The following is a 25,549-nucleotide window of genomic DNA, read 5'->3' as shown; positions in this document are numbered from 1 at the left end:
TGATTTTATTCTTAATGAAAGCAGTGGTAACTGGCACTAGTGTCCAACAATAAGATTACTTTCCTAAAGTACCAAGAATTGATCTTAGGCTTGTATCAAGGGCTTTTCTTATCTACCACATATCTAAGAATATACCTGAGGCAGTAAGATCATAGATTTACCGTGTTTCCCCAATAATAAGACACTGTCTTATTAATTTTTATGGACAGAAAAACACCAGAGGGCTTATTTTTAGGGGAGGGCTTATTTTAATGAACATTGACAGCAATTTTAATAAACAGGTAAATGTGAACAAAAAAATGTACCTTTATTCAATAATGAATTCAATAAAGAACAGGATGACACGCTCACTGCTGCAGCTCTGATTGGATGCAGCTCGGAACGCGGCGTGCGTTTCACCCGGGGGGGAGGGGACGGTGCATACAGAGGGTACCGTAATGTAGCGTGTAGCACAGGGGATCACCTTTACTACAGTAGCAATCTCAATAGGGCTTATTTTCGGGGGAGGGCTTATTTTAGAGGAATATTACACAGTAAGGGGAGGGCTTATTTTCGGGATAGGTCTTATTATTGGGGAAACATGGTAGAACTGGAGGACCTCAGAGAACACCCCTCATTTTCCAGATAAGGAAACTGAGTCCCAGAGAGATTAAATACCTTTGTCCTAGATCCCAGAAAGTGAGGGTCAGAAAAAGAATCTGAAGCCCAGCTTTCTGAATTCACATTTTGGGTCTTCCCACTGTACCACACTGTCTCTCAACCCAAATGACTTAGCAGAAAGTCTGGTTTGTCCAGAGAATATTATGAGAAATTCAGATAAAAAGGTCAGAAGGCTATACTGCCAACCTCTTCAGCCCAAAGAGAAGAACTGAGAACTCTGTATTATTATTCTGACACACATATAGACACAGACACATACACATTTTAATGTTCCTTGTGCCTGATTCCCTCCCTTCTAGAATCATAGGATTGGAAAAATCTTAAGAAGTCATCTAGTCCAGCACCTTTATGAATAGGTATCCCTTTTACAAACTTCCTCCAAGTTATCTAAAAGACCTGTTTGAAAAAATATAAAAACAGAGAGTCCATTACACCTGCAGTAGTCCTTTCCACTTCTGGACAGTTCTAATTTTAAGAAAGTTTACCTTTACAGAGTTTTAAAATCTGTCTCTCTCTCTAATTGCCACCCACTGTTCCTAATTCTGTTCTGGGGTAAAGCATTATAAATCTAATCCCTCCCACATGACAATCCTTCAAATACTAAAAGATAATTTTCATGTTACATCTGCAATTTCTCTTTTCCAGACTAAACATCCTGACTGGTCTTTGTATAGCATGTCACCATGATGACTGCCCTTCTGTGAACCCACTTCAGCACATTGATCCTAAAATATGTCTTCCAGAACTGAATCATAAAATTTCAGATATAGTCTGACTAAGAGAGAGGAACTTTATCTTTATAAGGAACTAATCCCTTACTCTAAACGTTGTGCCTCTACTAAATCCTATTAGATGTTTTTAAGTACCACATTCTGATCTTGCCTCATGTTGAGCTTGAAGTCCACTAAATACTACTGTTATTTTTCACACAAGCTGATGTCCTGCATTGTCAAGAGATCCTTGCCACATTCTCTCCTTGTGGGGTTGACCATGGAGTAGAAAGAATGCTAGACTTGGTCAGAAGATTCTAAGTCCTGGCTTTACCATTACCTTGGGAAGTTTATTTAATTGGAAAATTCACTTAATGTCTCCATACCTTGGATTCCTCATATACAAAATGGGGATTATAATATATGTATTATATTATAGGATTCTTGGAGGAAAACACTTTATAAATCTTTAAGCCATGTAATTTATGGAGCTCCATGAGGATAGGGATTGTTTTATTTGTCTTTGTATTCCCAGCATCAAGCATAGTGCCTGGCATACAGCAGGTTTTAAAAAATGCTTTTGATTGCTTAATTTCATCAAGCCACAGAATATTCCAAAGGCCTCCTCAATGAGATACATGAATATTCAAAAATGAGTGGTCAGAAAATATATGCAGTGAAAATCAACTTATTCACATTAACACACAGTCTGATATGCAGTCCATTTAGTAATTCAACCAGCCTATATAGCTGGGACAGGAGCTACAAACAGACAATAAGTGGAGCCTAGAAGTAAATAGGAAGAGATGAAGATGGATTGTCTTTGAGAAACTGGCATAGAACTTCCACAATTCCAAGCTTGTTCTTGACACCAATCCATTTTTAAACACCATTATTGTCCAAGAAATGTGGCTTTGTAGACAGAAGTCACTCTAGGCACCAGAAAGATTCATGTTCACATTCTAATCCTTTTATCTCAACCAAATTTCATCTTATTAGATTTACCTCATTCTTCTACCCTATAGATGTACTTAGATTCTAACACTGTCATTTAATGTGTTAGCTATCTTTCCAAACTTTGTCATTTACAAATTATCAATTTCAAATTAGGTAAGCACGGTATCTATGGATGTCTCAATTAGAATCATCGATAAAAAAATGCTTAACAACACAGGAATAAGGACAGGTCAAGACAGATCCCTGGTGGCACCATTCAGAAAACCTTTCAGGATGATATCAACACATTAATAACTACTCATTGGGTCAAGTTATTCAACCTGTTTTGAATCCAGTTATTCAATCCATCTTGCCCACGTCAAAGATAACAGACTGGTTGATTCAGACCCATGTTTAAAGCCCAAATTAAATCTCTCCGTCTACCTGCAGCCTTCTTTGATCTCTATCCCCATCCTACCTTCTCTGTAATGACCTCTGTGACCTCACACAGCACTTTGCACCTCTCTACACACTCTATTAACACTTGTAATGTAATTTAATTATGTGTATTTGGGGCAATTAAGAGGCATAGTGGATGGAGTGCCGGCCCTGGAGCCAGGAAGATCTTAGTTAAACCTCAGCCTCAGATACTTATTAGTTGTGTGACCCTGAGCAAGTTACTTAATCTTGTTTGTCTCAGTTTCCTCATCTGTAAAATGACCTGGAGAAGGAAATGGCAAACTATTATCTTTGCCACAAAACCCCAAATGGGGTCCCAAAGAATTAGACATGACTCCACAACAACAATAATTTGTATATCATTCTATGAAGGTAGGGACTGTGTCCTTTATGCACTAAATAAATGTTCCTTGAATAAATAAACTTACTCTTGAAAATATTCACAAGCCAAATTTAACACCTATTTTCAAAGTGATTTAAAAAACAAAACAAAAACTTTCAGAAGTGAAGTAATTTGGAAACAACAAAAAAGACAAATGGAATATTTTGGTTTTTCTATAATTATATGATCTAAAGAATTTACTATTAAGTAAAATAATTCTTACAGCCTGAACTTTTGGTTGGTTGTCTCAAAAGAAAATTTAAAATACTATTTCATGCTCTTTACAGATCAACTTTTTTTTTAAAAGAATTCTATCTTTTTTATCAGTTTCTCTTTTAGTCCTCTACTCTTATAGTTTTGCACTATGGTAATGTTTTATTTATAAGCTGTGAAAATGACTGATTCTCTTTCTCTCAAGGCAATAGATATACTATTCTATAGACTGTGTCAACATCCCCACTAAGAAAATATGACCTGCAGTATCTTTCCCTGGATTTTTTCCTTTTCTTTTTTCCTTTTGACTGTTGGAAATATTTCCCCATGTACACCAAGTCAAATCCAGGTCTTAATTGGCAACACAAAACACAACCATTGTGCACTGGACTATTTCCAACTGGATTTTTATTTCATAAGCACTAAAGAAAACACTGGAGATAAACATGCATACACGTACACACTCAGTTTCTACTAGTACTCTAGTACAGAAAAATTGTAGCAAGCAAGTATATTAATATATTTTAAATTCTTTGGGCAATAGTATAAATTAATCATAACATTCAAAATGCATAGTCTGCTTCTTTCCATATTCTAAATATCAACCATAATAAGGCAACTTAGGTCAAGAACAATGATCTAATTCATATTTCTTTTTTTTTTAAGCATTTGGGGTTAAGTAACTTGCTCAAGGTTACATGGCCAGTTATTTCTGGGTGTGGTGCTAAGTATGAGAGCCCAGATTTGATCCCAGGCCCCAACTCTGGGGCCGTTGCTCTTACTCACTGAGCCACCTGGCCGCCCCTCTGATTCATATTTCTCTAATTCTTTAGGGGAGTTAAAACAGAATTCCATAAAGCTAATACTAGTAACTTTGGAAAATTTGGGATCTCAGATCAATGAAAGTCCCAGAGAAGTCAGTGGCAACAACAAAAAAAAAGTTACTATATGAAAACTAAGCATCTTGGATATCCAGATTTTTGAAGAGTTTGAATTGTCATTAATTTCCATTTCTCTTCAATAGTTACATACAAATAACCATAATACAAATGTCATAACTTTAAATAGCCTGCATGTAAGGTCTATGAGGGTAGGACTATATCCAATCTAAACTGTATTTCACCTCATACCTGCATACAAATACATAGTTTTCATCGAGTTTACAAACTGAATCCTTTGTTCCTTTCTTGGTTTAAAATTGTTTAGTCTTGGGGCGGCTAGGTGACACAGTGAATAGAGAACTGGTCCTAAAGGCAGGAGGACCTGAATTCAAATCCAGCCTCAGACACTTAACACAAAACTAGCTGTGTGACCTTGGGCAAGTCACTTAATCCCAATTGCCCTGCCTTCCCCCCCCTCCAAAAAAAGCAAAAAAAAAATTGTTTAGTGTTACTATATGTAGTTAATATATCAAGAAGCATCTATGATAGGGGCGGCTAGGTGGCACAGTGAGTAAGAGCGCTGGCCTCAGAGTCAGGAAGACCTAGGATTGGTTCCGGCCTCAGATACTTAACACCCACACAAAATAACTGGCCATGTAACACTGGGCAAGTTATTTAATCCCAATTGCCTTAAAAAATAAAATAAAATAAAAAAGAAGCATCTATGATAAAGTGGAAAGAATAATGGATTTGAAACCTGAAGACCTAGCCTCCCTCTGCCATTAAGGATTAAATAAAATTGCTTTATACATTGTAAGGTGCTATGTGAATGTCAGCTTTCTATATTTCTAATATACTGACAACAGCATTTTAGAGCTAGAAAAGTACCACAGAAGCCTGCCTATCTTGCTAGATTGAATAAAATTTATTGTCTAAAAAACATCTTTTGTATCAATCTTTATGAAGAAAAAATAAAATATACTAAAAATAGTACTATTATTTATTTAAATACATTTCATTTTCCTTTAGTATGGTACAATGGAAAGAATCATGGACCTGTTGCCTGAAAACCTTGGTTTGACTTCCACCACTATCTCCTTTTTTTTTTTTTAAAAGCAATTGGGGTTAAGTAACTTGCTCAAGGTTACACGGCCAGTTATTTCTGGGTGTGGTGCTAAGTATCTGAGCCTGAGTTTGATCCCCAGGTCATCCCAACACTGGGGCCGATGCTCTTACTCACTGAGCCACCTGGTCACCCCTAAGCAATTGGGGTTAAGTAACTTGCTCAAGGTTACATGGCCAGGTGTTTCTGGGTGGATGCTAAGTGTCTGAGCCTAGATTCGATTCCCAGGTCATCCAAACACTGGGGCCGGTGCTCTTACTCACTGTGCTACCTGGCTGCCCCCCCCCCCCACTATCTCTTATCACCAATATAACCTTGAGTAAGTCACGTTATCTTTCTAGGCCTTAGTTTCCTTATAAGAAAAATAAGGAAGGTGGTTGATATGACCGGTCAGGTCTCTTTTCAACTTTTAATCTATTATACTATGACTAATTTTGTTAATAGTGATTATAATTTACTGATGCTAATATAGTTTAAAGAGAAATATGCAGTAAGACTAATATAATAGTTTGTATGCACTATGCATGTATCCTATTTAATTTACGGCCATAGACATAAATCTGTGCTTTAGGGACTGACTGGTTCTATTTGCAAATTTGTCTCTTGGGCTAGCTATTTGTTTGAAGTATTTGCTTAAAGGGAAATACCTAATTCTGCCTACTGCAAGCAAGACTGGCCCAGATGTCAGTTTTTCCCTTAATTAAACAGCTAGGTCACATAGTAATCCATGAGAGCTCATATACAATCATGACAGTGCAGTTTTCCTTAATATTTAAATATCAGCAAACATATTCTTATCAACAGTATTTTATCTAAAATTTGTATTCTTCCCACAACAAAACATAATGCTCTGTACACAGCACATATTTTAATAAATACTTCTTCAGTTGAATTTATATTTATGTAGTAGCACTGAGCTGCAAATGTTCAATAGTAAAGAATCCCTACTATTTACCATAGCCCAAAGGAAAAGACAAAGAAAATCACCTGCTGATAACACCTAAGTGTTTTCAAAACAAAACACAAAACACTGGAGGAATGCATGTGGGAAATGAATTCATTAGCTCATCAAAAAATTCAGAAAAAAACTGGATATCATTCCGACAGAAATTAAATTTACTGCAGAAAGAAAATTATATACCAATTTCCCTCATGAATATAGATGCAAAAATTTTAAATAAAATATTAGCAAAAAGACTACAGCAACTTATCACAATATACTTTGATCAGATAGAATTTATTCCAGGAATGCAAGGATGGTTTAATATTAGAAAAACCATCAGTATAACTGATCATATCAACAATAAAACTAGCAGAAACCACATGATTATCTCAATAGATGCAGAAAAGGCTTTTGACAAAATACAACATCCTTTCCTATTAAAAACACTAGAAAGTATAGGAATAAATGCAGTCTTCCTTAAAATAATAGGTAGCATCTATTTAAAGCCATCGGCAAGTATCATATGTAATGGGTATAAGCTAGAAGCATTTCCCATAAGATCAGGGGTGAAACAAGGATGTCCACTGTCGCCCCTCTTATTCAATCTGGTACTAGAAATGTTAGCAGTATCAATTAGAGAAGAAAAAGAAATTAGAGGAATCAAATTAGGCAAAGAACAGACTAAGATATCACTCTTTGCAGATGATATGGATGATATACTTAGAGAATCCTATAGAATCAAGTATAAAACTACTTCAGACAATAAATAAATTTGGCAAAGTTGCAGCATATAAAATAAACCCACATAAATCCTCAGCGTTCCTATATATTTCTAACAAAATGCAACAGCAAGAGATAGAGAAATCCCATCTAAAGTTACTGTGGACACTATAAAAAATTTGGGAATCTACCTGCCAAAACAAACCCAAGACCTATATGAACACAACTACAAAACACTTTTCACAGAAATAAAGTTAAATCTAACTAACTGGAAAAACATCTCATGGCTCATGGCTGGGTTGAGCTAATATAATAAAAATGACAATTTTATCTAAATTAAATTACATATTCAGTGCCATACCAATCAATCTACCAAAAAATTACTTTATAGAGCTAGAAAAAATAGTAACAAAATTCATTTGGAAGAAGAAAAGGTCCACAATATCAAGGGAATTAATGAAAAGAAATTCTAAGGAAGTTGGCCTAGCCATATCAGGTTTTAATCTCTACTATAAAGCAGCAGTCATCAAAACTACTTTGTACTGGCTGAGGAATAGAGTAGTGAATTAATGGTATAGACTGGGTACACAAGACTCAGCAGTCAATGATTATAGTAATCTACTGTTTGATAAAGCCAAAGACCCCAGATTTTGGGATAAGAACTCACTATTTCACAAAAACTGCTAGGAAAACTGGAAAATAGTATGGCAGAAACTGGGCATAGTCCATTATCTAACACATATACCAAAATCAAGTCTAAATGGGTGCATCATCTATGTATAAAGGCTGATACTGTAAGCAACCTGGGAAATCAAGGAATAGTTTACCTGTCAGATTTATGGAGAGGGGAACACTTTATGACCAAACAAGAATTAGAGAGTATTATAAAATGCAAAATGGATAATATTGATTACATTAAATTGAAAAGTTTCTGTACAAACAAAGCCAATGTAACCAAGATTAAGAGGGAAGTGGAAAATTGGGAAACAATTTTTACAACGAATGTCTCTGATAAAGCCCTCATTTCTAAAATATACAGAGAACTGAGTCAAATTTATAAGAATACAAATCATTCCCCAATTGATAAATGGTCAAAGGATATGAACAGGAAGTTTTCAGAGGAAGAAATTAAAGATATCTATAAGCATATGAAAAAATGCTCTAAATCACTATTGATTAGAGAAATACAAATCAAAACAACTCTGAGGTACCATGTCTCACTGGTCAGATTGGCTAAGATGACAAAACAGGAAAATGACAAATGCTGGAGAGGATGTGGACAAACTGGAACACTAATGAATTGTTGGTGGAGTTGTGAACTGATTCAACCATTCTGGAGAGCAATCTGGAACTATGTCCAAAGGGCTATAAATAATTTCATACCCTTTGACTCAGCAATACCACTTCTAGGTTTGTATCCCAAAGAGATCATAGAAGTGGGAGGAAGACCCTTATGTACAAAAATATTTATAGAAGATTTTTGTGGTGGCAAAGAATTGGAAATCAAGGGAATGCCCATCAATTGGGGAATGGCTACAAAAGTTGTGGTATATGAATGTATTGGAATACTATTGTGCTATAATAAATGAACAGCAGATAGACTTCATATTTACCTGGAGAGGCTTATACAAACTGATGCTGAGTGAGAAGAGCAGAACCAGTAGAAATTTGTACATAATTACAGACACAACATATGTGTGACGACCAACTCTGATAGAATGGACTCTTCTTAGCAATGCAATGTTATAAGACAACTCCAAAAGACTCATGATGGAAAGAGATGTCTACATTCAGAAAAAGAACTAGAAAGAACAGTTTGAATGCAGATTGAAGCAAACTACCTGCTCTCTTTCTTTTTCTTGTTTGGTTTTGTTTCCTCTTTCCCATTATTTATTCCATCTGTTACAATCCTTCTTCATAAGCTGACTAATGTCTAATGTGAAAGTATTTGCAGATCTTATACTTGATTGCATGCCTCCATGGTGGGGGGAGGGGAGAGAAGAGGGAGGGGAGAATTTGAAACTCAAGGGATTGTGGAACTGAATCTTGTAAACCAAAAGTAAACAAATTAATATAGATCCCCCAAAAAATAGAAAAAAAGGAAAAAAAAGAAATTAAGTTTACACAAGTGTTTTTTAGCCTGGGGTCGGTGAACTTTTTAATACAATATTTTGGTGACTATTTCAATATAATCAGTTTTATTTTTAATCCTATGCATTTTATTTTATTCATTTGAAAACATTACTTTAGGAAGGGGACCATAGGTTTCTCCAGATTACTAAAGGGATCTATGACAAAAAAAGCTAAGAACTGCTGGTTTGGATCAATATCTTATACTACATACAAATCTCAATATTGAAATATGTTCTTGATACTAAATATCATACCATAAAAATTTAGAAGAGAAGCAGATCAAGTACCTTTCTCAAGTATAGCTAGGGAGTGACTTCTTAACCAAAAAAAGGATAAAGGCAATGATAAAACAGAAAAACACCTCAATTACATGCAGTTATAAAAGCTTTCACATGACTAAAATTGATGCAACTAGAAACTGTATTATATAAAATGAATCAGTTGAAGGGGAAGAAACTATTTTTAATCAAATATCTCTGATAAAAGTCTGATATCCAAAACATAAAGTTAGCTAAGAAAAATAAGAACAAAAGTCACTGCCTAATAGATATGTGTTGTTAAAGCATATATACTTCTCAAAAGAAGAAATGGAAACGATTAATGATGATATGAAACAAGGCTCCAAATCACTAGTAAGAGAAATGAACATCAAACAATGCTGAGATCTCACTATGGCCCCAGAAAATTGGGAGAGATTATGAAATATGGAAGTAGTCAATGGTGAAGGTGATATGGAAAGACAGGCACACATTCACTACTGTTGGAACTGTGGTTTGATCCAGCCATTTTTGGAAAGCAATTAGGAAATGTGGGAAAAAAAAGAGACCAGAATGTCCATACCCTTCACACAGAGTTTCCCATGCCAGGCATATACCTGAAGAAAGTCAATTATAAAGGTCCTGGTCAAGATGGTGGAGTAGAACAGGACCTCCATGCACTCCAGCTGCCACCTTTCCCAATCCAAGTAAAAGGGGACTCTGAACAAACTTTGGAGCTGCAGAACCCACAAAATGACACAGAGAAGCTAACCTCCCGCTGAGGTCACACTGGCAGGCTGGCAGGAATTGGCCAGAGTAGTGCTCTGAGAGCCGAGCCCAAGTGAGCCAGAGGTTTTAGCCCCAGGCCAGGCCTGACCAGCCACTGGCTGGAGGGACTCCAGATTACCAGCAGCTGTAGCTGTTTCCAGATTTATCAACACATAGATGCGAAGGACAAAGGAAGAGGTCAGTGCAGTCTGGACTTTGGGACCAGTAATTGGGAGTGCATGGTTTGTGCCCCCAGGGTGAGAAGTCACTGAGATACCTTGGCTCGGCTGGTGCCATATGGCAGCTTCAGCTCCTGGCCTGCAGAGTGTAGGGGGACCAAGAGACCAGTCTGAGGGGTAATAATTCTTGCTTTAACCTGCTTGGATCTAGATTGCAGTGTAGGGTGAAGATCCTGGGGTGTGTGACCAGATTGCCAGAGCATGTGGAGGCCTCAGAGAGGGCACCCAACTAATACCTCCAGCAGCTGAGAAAACCCCAGCATTTGGAATGAAAGCTCCCCTGTATGGTGGCAGAGTCCTATTGTGGCAAAAAGCCCAGGGGTCAAGTGACTGAGGGGTGACATGATGTTATGTAATACCAAGGAAAGGCAACTTCCCAAGGTTCAGAATACCAGCATAGGTGCTCTCCATTTTATTCAGTGACAAACCAAGAACAGAGAAGGTCAAAACATGACATCATTCAAAATACAGCATTTACTAAGTGTGATTAAATAGTCTCCAAGTACTATCCCACCCCAGGACCTTCCAATCATTCAATCAATTACAAAGTCCCTGTTCTAAATACCACTCCACCCCTAGGCTGTACCTTCATTTAGTCCACCACAAAGCCCCTCTTCTCAAATGGAGATTAGTTTCCAAACATAAGTAAAGTACCTTCATTTGTTCAATCACAGAGCACAAAAAGGTCAAAAGTTCCCCACCCCTGGATCACAATTGAATCTACCCCAGAGTTACATCAAGTTTAAGCACAGCACTTAATACCCAAATGGAGGTCTTTTCTTCATCTTGACTGGAGGCAAGTTCTCAGCAATCTTAGTTCCTGGGGAGACAAGGCTTTAGCAAGGCCATAAGATACATTGCCAGTCCCTTCATTAATTCATCCTCTGTAGAACAGTCCTAGAACCCCTGAAAACATTAGCAAAACCCTCTCCCAGGATTTCTGTAAACATACAACAAGAAAATCCTTCTTCAGGGCTTCTGAACCAACAGAAAGGTTCCCAGACCCCTGCAACAACAGCACTGTCCTTCACCAGTGGACAGTATTCACTCTGTCTGCAGGACAGTCTCCAGACCCCTGCAACAACAGCACTGTCTTTCACCAGTGGACAGTATTCACTCTCTGTCTGCAGGACAATCTCAGGATCTCTTAGCCAACAGCCAGGTTCCAGGACTTCTTCAACAAAAGGACTGTCTTTCACCAGTGGGCAAATCTGGCAAAACAACATCAAAACAGACAGACAAAGTACCAGCAAAACAGCCATGTCTCCTCAGTCCTTGGCAGCTCAGGGGGCAGGTCTCAAAAGTCCAGGGCAATTCAAAGTGGCCCCCAGCAATTCTATCAGTCTCTCTCTCTGCCTCCATGAGGTGCTGCTTCCAAAAAGTTCTTCTGCCTCTCTCTTGTCTCTCCAAATCTAAGTCACCAGCTCCTCCCAGTTCAGGACTTTCTTTTCACATCAACAAGTCCATCCCACAGGTGGGATTAACAAGCTCTGGGTTTTAACACAATCAGTTTGAAAACCAAGCCAATACAGGGGAATATTTAAATGCCATTACTATCACACATGACCAGGCAAAGGAAACAAAACAGACAGAAGATTACAACATTAGACTCCTATTTTGGGGACAAAAAGGAGCAAAGCATGGAACAGAAGAAAGACAGTGAAGTCAGAACTCCTGCACCAAAAGCTTCAAAGGAAAATACGAGCCGGTTACAGGCCACAGAGGACCTTAAGAAGTAGATAAGAGAAGTGGAGGAAAAATTGGGAAGAGAAATGAGAACAATGCAAGAAAATTATGAAATGAGAGTCAACAGCCTGACTGAGGAAAATCACACCTTAAATAACAGACAAACTCAATTGGCAAAAGAGGCTCAAAAAGGCAATGCGGAGAAGAATTCCTTGAAAAGCCCAATTTGCCAGATGGAAAAAGAATCTCAAAAGCTCAATGAGAAGAATCGTTCCCTCAGATTTAGAATGGAGCAAAGGGAAGCTAGTGACTTTATGAGAAATCAAGATGATGTTAAAGAGATACAAACAAATGAAAGAATAGAAGGCAATGTGAAATATCTCATGGGAAAAACCACTGACCTGGAAAATAGATCTAGGAGAGATCATTTAAAAATTATTGGAGTACCTGAAAGCCATGATCAAAGAAAGAACCTAGAAATCATCCTCCAAGAAATTCTCAAGGAAAATTGTCCTGATGTTTTAGAACCAGAGGGCAAAATAGAGGTTGAGAGAATCCACCAATCACCTCCAGAAAAAGATCCCAAAAAGAAAACTCCTAGGAATATTATAGCCAGGTTGTGGAATTCCCAGATCAAGGAGAGAATACTACGAGCAGCCAGGAAGAAACAATTTGAATTGTGGAAACACAATCAGTATAACCCAATATCTGGCAGCTTCTACACTGAGGGATCGAAGGGCCTGGAATATGATATTCTGGAGGGCAAAGGAGCTGAGATTAAAACCAAGAATCACCTACCCAGCAAAACTGAGTATCATGTTTCAGGGGAAAATATGGTCATTTAGTGGAATAGAGGACTTTAAAGCATTCTTAATGAAAAAACCAGAGTTGAATAGAAAATCTGACATTCAGATACAAGAAGGAAGAGAAGCTTGAGAAGGTAAACAGGGAAAAGAAATCATAAGCCATTTATCAAAATTGAACTATTAACATTCCTTCATGGAAAAATGTAATTTAACTGATCAAACTTTTCTCAGTATGAAAATATTTGAAGGGAATAGAAATATATATATATATATATGTCTATATTGGAGGGTATATGGGCTTATGAATACATATGTGAAAGTGTGTATATATGTTTACAGATATATATAGATAGAGGGCACAGGACCAATTTAATAGGAAGGGATGATACTTAAAAGGTGAAATTAAGAAGTGAGAGAGGAATATAATGAGAGGAGATTGAGAGAGACAGAATGGGATAAACTATCTCATATAGAAGAGGCAAGGGAAAATGGTTACAATGGAGGGGAAGAATAGGAAAACAAAAGGGAATGGGTCAACCTTTTTCTCATTGAATCTGGCTTGGGGAGGGAATGACATACACACTAAATAGCGTATCTCACCCTACAGGAGAGTAGGGGGGAAGGGGATGAGAGGGGGGATCATGGAAGGGAGCGGCAGGCTGGGGAGGAGGGAAGTTGGAAGCACTCACTTTTGAAAAGGGACAGGAGATGGAGTGGCTAAGTGGTGAAGTGAGTAAGAGTGCCAGCCCTGGTATCCAGAGACCCAAGTTCAGTTCCAGCCTCAGATACTTGGCACCCACACAAAATAACTGGCCATGCAACATTGAGCAAGTTACTTAACCCCAATACCTTAAAAAAGGGGGGATGGGAGCAAAGTAGAGAATGGAACAAGTGGGTGGTGGGATTGGAGGGAGGGAAATATAGTTAGTCTTTTACAATATATCTACTATGTTAATGTATTGCATTAGCTACACATGTACAATCTATACTGAATTGCTTATCTTCCCAGTAAGGATGGGTGACAAGGGAGGAAGGGAATGAATCTGGAATTAAAAGTTTTAAAATAAAATGTTTAAAATTATACATATATATACATACTATTATTAATACTATTTTACATGTAATTGGGAAATAAGATATATAGGCACTGAGGCAGAGATCTACCATGCTCTACTGGAAAAGTCTAAGGGGGTATGGGAGAAGATATGGGAGAGAGAGCATATTGGAGGAGGGGATATCCTGTGGGATTGCTATTTTGCAGTGGTGGGTAGGGGAAAAACAAGGAGAAAATCTGTAACTCAAAATCTGGTGGAAATTAATGATGTAAATCAGAAGTTAATAAAGCATTTGAAAAATAAAAAAAGAGATTTTAAAATGTAGGCTTTGTAATTTGTACCTGTAATAATGACTTAAATACTTGTTTGACTATTGTGAGTAAAATTAGTTAGCATGGACATACCTACAATTTTTAAGTATTATAGATTTTACAGTTCTTTTTTCTCTGATCCGTGCTTTACAGATTTTATCTTAAATGTGCAGGTTGCATTTATGGGACAGTAGAGTGAAATAAGAAGGGGTTTTGTAATTTACAAACAATAACTTATTGTTTTTTACTGATTTCTAAATGGCTATAAGTATTAAGCTTTTTCTCATGGAATTTTTTATGGCGTGAGAGAGTGACTTTCTTCTCTGCTCAGGCTGGTGCTCTCTAACTGCCTGTGCCCTAGTGAGGTTAGTCCATGTTAATAGCCCTGGTTTTCAATTCTGTAGGCTCAGAAACTCAGTTTTATCAGTCTATCCAGGGCAGATTAGGCTCTCATCACCAGAAGCAAACTCATTGGAGACTGACTTTTTTTGGTTGCTTTTTAAAAATTCATTAATTTTTTAAATTTATAAAATGAAACAAACATTACCATTAACATCATATAATAAAAAGATGATTGCAAATGATACTGCAAATCTATTATGTACAACTTGCTATTCCTTTTAAATTATAAAAAACGTTATGTAAATTTAAAAAAAAAAGGCCCTTATATACACCAAGATATTCATACTACTACTTTCTTTAGTAGCAAAGCCCTGGAAATCCATTAGGTATTCATTTGTTGGGGAATGGCTAAATAAGTTATGGTATATGAAGATAATGTAATATTATTGAATTATAAGAAATTATGCCCCTGATTATTACTTATTATTATCAATAGAAACAGGAGATATAAATCAAACTACCAAAAATTTTCTTATAGAGCTAGAAAAATATAACAAAATTCCTCTTTTAAAACAAAAGGTCAAAGGAATCAAAGAAAAGAAATGTGAAAGGTGGTCTAGCCATACCAAATCTCAAACTGTATTATAAAGCAGTAATTGCCCTTTTTTTTGAGGCAACTGGGATTAAGTGACTTGCCCAGGGTCACACATCTACTAAAGATCTGAGGCCAGATTTGACCTCTGGTCCTCTTGACTGCAGGGAAAATGTTCTATCTACTGTACTACCTAGCTGCCCTTAAAGCAGCAAAACAATTTGGTACTGGCTAAGAAATAGAATGGTGGATCAGTGGAACAGAATAGGTGCACATTACATTATAGTACATGACCTTAGTAATCCAGTATATAATAAACCTAAATATTAAAGCTTTTGTAACAAAAGTTCATTATTTGACAAACTCCTGGGAAAACTGTATGCCTATATTGATTAAATGTTCCTCTCTCACTGGAACAAAACATTGGTTGACATAAGAAGATTTAGAACCTCTTTAGGCCTTATGTCCCAATTTGTAAAAGAAAAGTTGGCCTAATGATCTCTATTGTCCCTTACAGCTTTAATATTACATGGTTCTATGTGAGTGAATTATTACATCTTTATTTATCCTGAGCATATATTTTAAATACACAGAATTTACAAACTAGAATTTATAAATAGCCTGAGATTAAATTAATGCAGGAATAAATAGTGCTAATGCAAACAAAACATCATAAGTTAATGATACTCTAAGACAGAAGTGTCATACTATCACCCTCTCCAAAGTCCGCAAGTGTGTGTAGCCCAAATTAGTGGGAATATTTAACAAAATAAAAATACAATAGAACATAGATAACATTATTACGTGGTTTTCTAAGTCAATATGCAGCCTGTACTGATCCTCATGTATGGCTTAGTAGTCTGTTTTTATTTGAGTTTTATGCCACTGTTCTATTATATAATCATCTTCATATCTTCCATAAAGCCCTACTCTGAATCCTCATTGAATCTCAAGGTGTCTGTTCTCAAAGATTATGCCAGTTGTATTTGTTAGGTTCTAACATGCTGGAAAGTTTTCAAGTATAGTTCCAATGAGAGAATGAATCTGTTGTCTCAGGACTAATCTAGCTAAGTATCCTCACTAGTAGGCTAGCCATGAGGGATGAATTCTTTGGCCATAGTAATCCATGAAACAAAACTTTAAAATAGCCTTCAGTATTCTGTAGACCCCTTCCATTTCTGCAGTGACCAGAGTGGAATGGAAGAATAGGAGGCATAGTATATTAAGAATCACACTTTTTAGCCATTCTATAAACAACTGCAAGTACATTGGAAGAATTGAAGAGCATATTGATATTATTTTTAGAAATAAAATCAGAAGACTAAAGGTAATACCACCAAGTGGAAACATGCCTCTAAAGCTTTCCCTACAAAGGTAAACACAGAAGTTAGCAGATCTAGGCATAAAGTTACATAATTTTATGAAATGTGATTATTTTATCTTTCGTTGTTTATGGTAAATATAAGCTAAAAGGCAACCATAAAATTAACTTCAGTCTGTATGCCAGTCTGTACATAGAAGATGATTGAGTAAATAAACTTTATTAAGAATCTGACAAGATCCTCCACCACAAGTCAACATATACTTTGATAGTGTTTTCAACGTGAAGATAGACATTGAAGAACATGGATGCAGAGGATTCCTTTCCTGTATAAGTTATACTAAATGGCCATTGAGATTTCTTTGAACACTCAAACTATATGATTCTCTGTAGAAAATAAGGTTCAGAACTAAGGAACAAAAGATACTGAAGGAATATAGGTAACTCAGAAGTCTCCTACCTATATATTCTGAATTCTTTCTTTCAGAAAATAGTAAGAGTTTCTGTGCACACACACACACAAATGATAAAATAACACACACAAAATGAAATTGATTATACTATGACAAAAAAACCCTGGGTTTATCAAGGTAGTAGTAGTTTTACCAGAATCAGCTGGCTATATATAGTCAGATCCAATTAGAAAAAGTTTGTAATCAGTATCACATTAAAAGAAAGGATGAAAAAAACGAGACATAGCAAAAAAATGCAACTCCAACAACCTATTTGCATGAGTTGGTAAAGCAAAAAAAAAGTTTAACATATGTAAAAATTACCACAATAATGGAGTCCCTAAAGAGCCCATAAACTGCCTCATCAAGCAATAACTTAATCTCTCTAACATAAAGACATGACAGTCATTAACAGTACAAATTTGAAATACAAAATAATTTATAAAATACTTACGGAAGAGCATGGAAAATATCGTCAATAGTATACTCTCATAAAAAATGCAGAGGAACTGAAAACAAAGCTACAGAAAACTAAGGAGACCCAAGTGAATCACATCATTCCAAGAACTTTCATAAATGAAAATAGTAGAAGAAACAAAATTAAGGATAATGAAATAAATTTATCTACATTTCTAAAGCAATATGATTTTCATTATCAACGAAAATTAATGATCAGATATAGATCCTAACACCTTAGCTCCTAATGCTATATAAAGAAACTGAGATAGCACTTGGTACAACAAAAAGTGACTGCTCTGAACCAAGTATATATACCAAAAAAATCTATGTAAGAGATGATCCAATCTAAAAAGCATTGAGGAATCATTTTAAAATATATTAACCAAATTAGTCAAATGAAAGAAAAATGAATAAATTCTAATCTATATGCCTTTTTCATTTTTAGAAAAATTTTATGACAACAATCTATGAAGGATTTTTGGGTCATGTGGAAGAAAATATCTTTTTTTTTTTTTTAAGCAATCAGGGTTAAGTAACTTGCTCAAGGTTACAAGGCCAGTTATTTTTTTGTGTTAGTGCTGAGTACCTGAGGCCGGAACCAATCCCAGGTCTCCTAATGCTGGGGCTGGCACTCTTACACACTGCGCCACGAAAATATCTATTTTTTTAAGGTGTTATTTTCTTCAGTCAGGTTGTTGACTCCTTTTTCATGATTTTCTTGCATCATTCTCATTTCTCTTCCCAATTTTTCCACCACTTCTCTTACTTGATTTTCAATATCCTTCTTGAGCTCTTCCATGGCCTGTAACCAACTCATATTTTTCTTGGAAGCTTTTGATGCAGGAGTTCTGACTTCGCTGTCTTCCTCCCATTTCATGTTTTGATCCTTTTTGTCCCCCAAAATAGCTAAGGTTTGATTGCTGTGCTTGCTTCCTTCCTTTGCTTGCTCATGTTGTCACTCAATTACTTGACTTTAGAGCATTTTGCCACAGTAGAACTCTGCTTCCAGAGAGGAGGGCTTTGTCCCAAATTGCTGGGGTTTTCACAGCTGCTGGAGCTATTAGTTGGGTGCCCTCTCTCAAGCCCCCACAAGCTCTGGCACCTGGTCACACACCCCAGGACCTCCACCCAAGATAGCGATCCAGATCCAAGCAGGTTAAAGCAAGAGTGATTACCCCCTGAATGGTCACTTGGTTCCCCTAAGATCTGCAGGCCAGGAGCTCTGAAGCAGCCATGCAGCGGCTGCAGGGCTGCTGTACCTCCATCATTTCTTGCCCCAGGGTCAAGGACCGGACAGCACTCATCCCCCCTAGTTCCAACAGAGTTCCACACTGACCTTTTACTTTGTCTTTGGCATTTATAGGTTGATAATTCTGGAAACTGCCACAGCGGCTGGTGATTCACTCTCCTGAAGTCTGCTCCAGCAACTGCTGGTAGAAGCCCCTGTGGGGATAAAACTGCGGCTCATGCGGGGCTGGGCTCGGCTCCCAGCACACTGCAATGGACCCTTCCTGCTGGCCTGCCTTCAGCAGGAGTTTTGTTTCTCTCTGTCATTTTGTGGGTTCTGTAGCTCTAAAGTTTGTTTAGAGTCATATTTAATAGGTATTTGAGGTGGTTATGAGGGGAGCTCATTGAGTTTTCCTGCTTCTACGCTGCCATCTTGGCTCCACCCACTGAAACGTCTGGAAGAAAATATCTAGAATATCTAGTCTTTCAACAAAATGATCCTAATGACCTCTCAAACCTCTCCAAAATAGGAACTGTGCACCAAAGATAAAGTAACTTCAGCTATCTCCATGGTCTAGGATACTCAGAATTCAAAAGACAATAAAAGACACCTCATGATCACCCATTGAGTTCACCCAACATCCCCTTCCTCAACATCCATTAGTTTTTGTGGCTCTCCACTGAGCCTGAGGGAAAGAACCCAGCATTATATGATTAAATATGCCTCTGAAGCATCTGCTACAGGCTAAGTCAGCAAGATGTGACCTCAAATGACCTTAACACTAAAATATGCTAAATATCTAAATTGTCTGTCACTTTTAGTTAGAAATTGCCTTGCTTTAATTGCCTATTCTCAAAAAAGATTTTTTCCCTTTACTATACATTCCAAATGTCCCCCCCCAAAAAGTCCTAAGTTTTTTCCAAATCATTTTGCCCATTCTTACGGAGGCAAACTCATCTTTTCATTAGTTATGCTACTCCAAAAAAGTCCATCTTCATAAACATTTAGACAACTAACTGGCAAGACCACCCACATCTAAAATCAAGTGACTTTCTTTAAAATGTATATATTATGTTCTATTCATGAAAGATGTGCATGCATCTATATGTTCAAAAACTCTTTGGCAAAGAACAGTTCTTTATGCTGTATCTTGTTATGTTAAGGAAACGCAATAATTGAGCCAGGTTCTAATTTTCCAGTGTCTAAGTCATTTCCTAAATCAAGGACTTAAGCAACTTCTTCAAGTTATTAGGGTACCTTTTAGTTTACTGAAACAGAAATTCAATGCACTATATGTGAATGCTCTATGCAACTGGTAAATATTTTGAATTCAACAATCATTTAAGCACCTACTGAGTTCAATGCTATACTAGGCACTGGGGATATAATGACAAAATCAAAATAGCCAATGTCAATAAAGAGCTCACTTTGACAAATTCTGCAAATTCACTTGTGTTCTTAACATGTACTACTCAGTGAAACTGAATTGTAGTAGGGAGGACTTTTAGATATTATGTAACATCATGGAAAGAGCCTTGGAGTTAGAAGATCCGGTCTGACAAGTCCTAGTTGTGTGGCCCTGATCAAGTCACAAACTCTCTGAACTTTAATTTCTTCATCCATAAAATGAGGTTAATTATATTTATTATTTTCAACCTAATAGGCTTTTTGTATTAAAATTTTAAAGCATTACATAAACATATGAGGCATTATCACTGATTCAGAAGAAGACCTGGTTTCAAGTTTCTGAAGCTCATATCTTAAAATGTTAAAAGGAGATAATATCTATACTAGCCACTTAAATGGCTGTTGAAGATCAAATGACATAATGTCAACATGCTTATGTGATATTGTTGTGTTCTTCACATGTCCCACCTAGTAAGGCTAGTTATATAACCATAAAGTCTTATATAAACATAAGCTATTACTGATATTGTTATAACTATACAATATCATTATTAAAATACAGAACATGTTAATGACAATTCACTGCATAATTAATTTTCCAAATCCTCAAACTTTAGAGAAATGGACTTACAAAACATAAATTTGTAGTGAGATGACTTATGATATAATAAATGGACCAACAAGAAAATATATACTAAGACCTAAAAATAATGACATTTGGTTCTTCAGCTGTTATGTACAACTTTAAATTCTCCAATCATCTAGTAACATAGGTAAAAATCAAATACTAGCATAATTTAAACAGAATGGCTTGTTCAAATACAGACTATGCAAAAAAATTCATTTTTTAATTTTAAGGTTATTCATGTATAAGGCATACCTTTTTCTGAGAAGAGAATCTGAAGTAAAAAATAAAGATTAGTTTTGAATGGACGATATTTAATTGGTAAATAATGGTTTCTAAAAAAAGAATTGAATGATCAGGAAATACTCAATACTGAAAATGACATACTACTGAATAATTTAAAACGTATTTTATAAGCTTTAAGTTTTAGATTATTTTTAAGGTGTGATTTTTTTTAAAAAGAGAAAATAACACTCAATTAAAAACATAACAGATTTAGTGGCTTTCAAGGAGCATTTAATGCATTGATAAATAATTTCGGGTTTTGCCTACCTTTTCGTTGCTGGTGAAACGGTTTCTTTCCTGGCCCCTGAGGGGGAAGGTAGAGAGCCACTTGATTTCTTTGGTAACACAGTTCCACTATTAACAGTAGTTCTTAAAGGCAGTGTTGGTACGAGGGGTCTTGCTATAATATAAGCAGAAAATGAAATCAGAGTTTGCTGAATGAAAGTAATTATATATTTTTTCATATGGGTTATAGGAGAGGTCAGAAAATATACACATTACAGATGCCAAAAGAGTTTAGTTAATATAATTGATCTGAGTTAGAAATAATCCAGAATAAATTTAGTATCACATGCCTACCCTAGAAGGCTGCATGTGGCCTCGAGGACTCAGGTTCCCCACCCCAGGATAAATCTTAGAACTCTGTTCTGTGCACTCAGTGATTAGATTGTTTTTCATATCTTTTTGCACAATGCTGAGCATGTAGTAAATGCTCAGCAAATATTTGATGACTGATTAAAAATCCCTATATCTAGCTCTGAGAAACTATCAATATGGAATAAATATTGAGATTTCTTGAATCACCTAAGGCAACAGAATTAAATTCTAATCAAAACTGTTGTAAATGATGAGAAAGTAAGACTTAGCAAAGTGTCATACATTCACTAGGCACTCACCTTCCACATAACGTAGAGAACAAAATTAAATAAAATTTATTCTAAATTTTAAATAGAGGCTCCTCTATGAAAAACTGTGAATGTGAAGTCTCTCAAAAGCAATTACACATTGTACCATTTAGCACACCTTTCCCAAACCTTTTTTTTTTGTCCAAGCTAGAAAAAGCATATAAGTTTATACTAGGATAAACTGAACCATAAACATAGCATCTAAGAATGTAAAGAGTCTTAGGACCACAGACAACTGACTATAAGAAATAAAAAGAATATTAAACTCATAAAGTCACATAATGTTGAAACTAAAATAAACTTTAATTTAGCTACATAAGCAGAAATCTACAAAGAAAATTTTTATTTATAAATGTACAGAATATAAATGGAAATGTTAAAAATAATTATGCTACATTCCCATCTATTTACAAATAATAATTCTTATTTTGGAAGGTTTCCAGAAGCCAATTTCCCTGGAAATATCTCTCCCTGAATTAAAATGCATGATTCAAAATCAATACAAAAAATGCCATTCTTGCTTTATCTAAAAAAAATCTACACTTTAAAATTTTTCCTACACATTTGACAAAGATTAAAGCAAGAAAGCTAATGATACCCTATGCAATTTATACACACTCTTCCAATTGACTCTTTAGAGATACACCAGTTGATAATCTGTCTTTTTCTCAATCCAATATATATTCTATATAAGTACTACACCTGAATAATTTAAAACATGCTTCTAAAGAAAAGAAACACCAGATTCCAAATCCTAGGGGTACCCAGGTACAGTTTTAAACAAGAAAGGACAACATGAATACATCCTAATTGTAGTCACCCAAGAAAACAAAGAAATAAAAAGAAATAAGACTTTTAAAGGCATGAAAATAAGTGCATACAATATGCATTTGTCATACCTTTGGTTTAATTTTCTTTGTTAAACTGCCCACTAACATCAAAATGATATATTTTATATAATTTTAAAGAACAGACATGACATTTAAAAAGGGGATAATGACACTTTATTAGGAAAGGGAATCTTGTTTCCAGAATAGGATGTATTTCAATGTATATTATTAATTAGAGTGCAGGTAAATATCTGAGCCACAAACGGAAAGAACAAGGTGTTTAATTAGTAAGAAATAGTGAGTACAAAACAACCAGAGATGGATACAAAGCCATGATTTAGATTGTTAACAACTTCTGATGGAATTTATATTCTTCAAATATCAAAAGGTGGCTCCCTTTCAAAATTCTTACAATTATCTCTGGGAGAAGGGGAATGAGGGGAATGAATAGCTTGATTCTAGTGATTTCTCTTTCTGAAGACCATTATCATCTTGCTTGGAAGGAGAGCCTTTTTACTAGAAAACACTTCCAGAATAACAATGAAGTTGGAAAGACTCCCACTGGGGCAGGGCCTAATTATTGCTGTCTTATAGTCCAGTAGAAAGAGAATAGTACATGGAGTTAGAAAATATTGGTTCAAGTCCCTGATCTAAAACTCATTAGCCATGTAACTCTGGACAAAATGGTTCTGAGCATCAGTTTCTTTATTTGCAAAACAGTAAATAATAAATTGTACCTGCACTATCTAGTTCATTTATATGGTTGTTATAAGGAAAGCACTTTGGAATTAATCACCATCTAAAATGTGCTATTATTATTATTAAATATGAACCATTATCACTATTTTTATTTTTATCAGATATACAATTTTACCTTAATTTTCATTTTATCAATCATTATTATTATCATCAAAATAAGTAAATATTAAATTATATAAGTTTATTATAAAATCTTAACACCAAAAGCAGAGATTTTTTCCCCCTGAAGAGTTAGAATCTTGAATATAGAAGGATCTAAAAATATCACAGGGTATCAAATGTGAACAAGTACTATAGGTACCCGAGTAAAAAGATTTACTCAAGAGCAGCCTCGTTCTAGGGATCAACCCTTACAGAGAAGCCACTGCGACGGCACAAAACTCTATTTCCTGCTCATCAGAAGCTCAAATGAAAGAAACATTTGTTCCTAAGACCTTACAGGTTATTTTGATTTCTGAATTTTTTATTTAAAGGACATTTTATTGTTGTCCTACTCCAGTGCCTCTTCATGACATGGAGGTAACTGAATTTTTTGGAGGCTATATCAGCAGAGCACAGGTTTTAGTAGATCCTGCCAAGACAGGTTTTGAATATGGGCTAGGCTGTGTTCCTGTGCGCAACAACCAGCTTAGCTAAGTATAGGTTAGGTGATGTGCTTACCCAAGGACCAATGTAGCTAAGCCCAGAAAGGTTCATCACCAGAGAACTGGCCAACAAGCCATAGAAAGATTTTAGCCCCAAGAACTCAACAAGTTTACCTATTAAAGCACAAAGGAACTTTGATTTACTTTGGTGAAGTGAGTACCAATACCAATGGAATAACTGTTCTTTTCAGTACTGAAGTTTTTAGATGCTATTTTGTATTTTTGAGGGTCAGGGATTTGGTAACCCCGAAAGGAAAGAGGGGAATTCTAATATTTGGATTCAACCAAATGAAAGTACTATATATTTAAAAAGTAGGACTCTCATTCCTATCTGGTCCTCTGTAGAGTCCTCACCAAATGCCTGAGACTAGACCCTGGAAGAACTCTGCCTCTGAGGTCCCACTCTCCTGACTGGTGACTGGCCTTTCTTAAAATCCTATTTCAAGAAAGCTCCAGTCGTGTTGCACTTCATTCTCTCCTCTCTGGTCATCTCCACAGCCTCCTTACCACTACGAGAACACATACCATCCTCATATCTAAAAAGGAATTCCCTACCTGCTCTCCAAGTCTGGAACAATAAACCATGACCAAATGAACTAGAAAGGATGTATCAATCTACTCCCCTGTATAGATCCTCTATACCTGTAACTTTTTGAAGCAAGTATCCCTTTCTTGATATTACTCCCCTATGTGTGTTGTTTCTCCCATCAGATTATCCCATCTTCCTTGATAGGAAGGGCTATCTTTGGTTTTGTATCAATAAATTCAGAGCTAAGGAGAATGCTTGGTATATAATAAGTACTTAATGTTTCTTTATTCATTTCATTTGCATGACAGTCATAAGGCAGCAAAAATCATGAAGATCCAAAGCAGACTGGTCAATTCTTCTATACCTAAACTAGGGTTCTTAAAGTTAGAGACCATATAAACTAAACTTTAATCAATTAATACATTATTTCCTACAAGGGGTCATTTAGCCTCTTCAATCAAACAATTAATAAACATTTATTAAGTCCCTACTAGATGCCAGGCACTATGTTAAGTGTTGGAAATACAAAAGAGGCAAGAAAACAGTCCGTCTTCAAGAAGCTTATTATCCATTGGGGGAAACAGCATGCAAACATGTGCAAAGCAAGTGATATACAGGATAAATAGGAGATGATTAGCAGAAGGAAGCCATTGGAATTAAGAGAGGTTGGGAAAGAAGATGGGATTTTAGTTGGAATTTAAAGGAAGACAGATTGTTAAGTAGTCACAGTGAAGAAGGAAGAGCATTCCAGGCATGGGAGATAGTCAAGGAGAATGCCCAAAGCAGTGAAATGGAGTCTCTTATTTGTGGAACAGCCAGAAGCCCAGAGTCACTAAATTGCAGAGCATTTATCAGGGAGTAAAACTGTAAGAAGACTGGAATTGCCTGC

At 36.1% G+C, this 25,549-nt stretch overlaps 1 protein-coding gene across 5 annotated transcripts in view; it reads right to left on the bottom strand.

The window, feature by feature from the left end:
* The window catches only part of LOC138173633 (echinoderm microtubule-associated protein-like 1), a 316,387-nt gene that overhangs the window by 138,717 nt on the left and 152,121 nt on the right, over positions 1-25,549 (bottom strand). For all 5 annotated transcript variants that reach the window (XM_069103676.1, XM_069103678.1, XM_069103677.1 and 2 more), the window contains one exon: positions 21,261-21,393. In XM_069103676.1, coding sequence (XP_068959777.1) covers positions 21,261-21,393 — 133 coding nt within the window. The remainder of the gene's footprint in view (positions 1-21,260; positions 21,394-25,549) is intronic.

The sequence above is a fragment of the Petaurus breviceps genome, unplaced genomic scaffold (genome assembly GCF_028583685.1).
Source record: "Petaurus breviceps papuanus isolate PSGF00001 unplaced genomic scaffold, PetGlider_PUasm1.0 63, whole genome shotgun sequence".
Classification (NCBI taxonomy): domain Eukaryota; kingdom Metazoa; phylum Chordata; class Mammalia; order Diprotodontia; family Petauridae; genus Petaurus; species Petaurus breviceps.
Note: the sequence above shows the minus strand (reverse complement) of the source record. Positions and strands in the feature narration are given on the sequence as shown.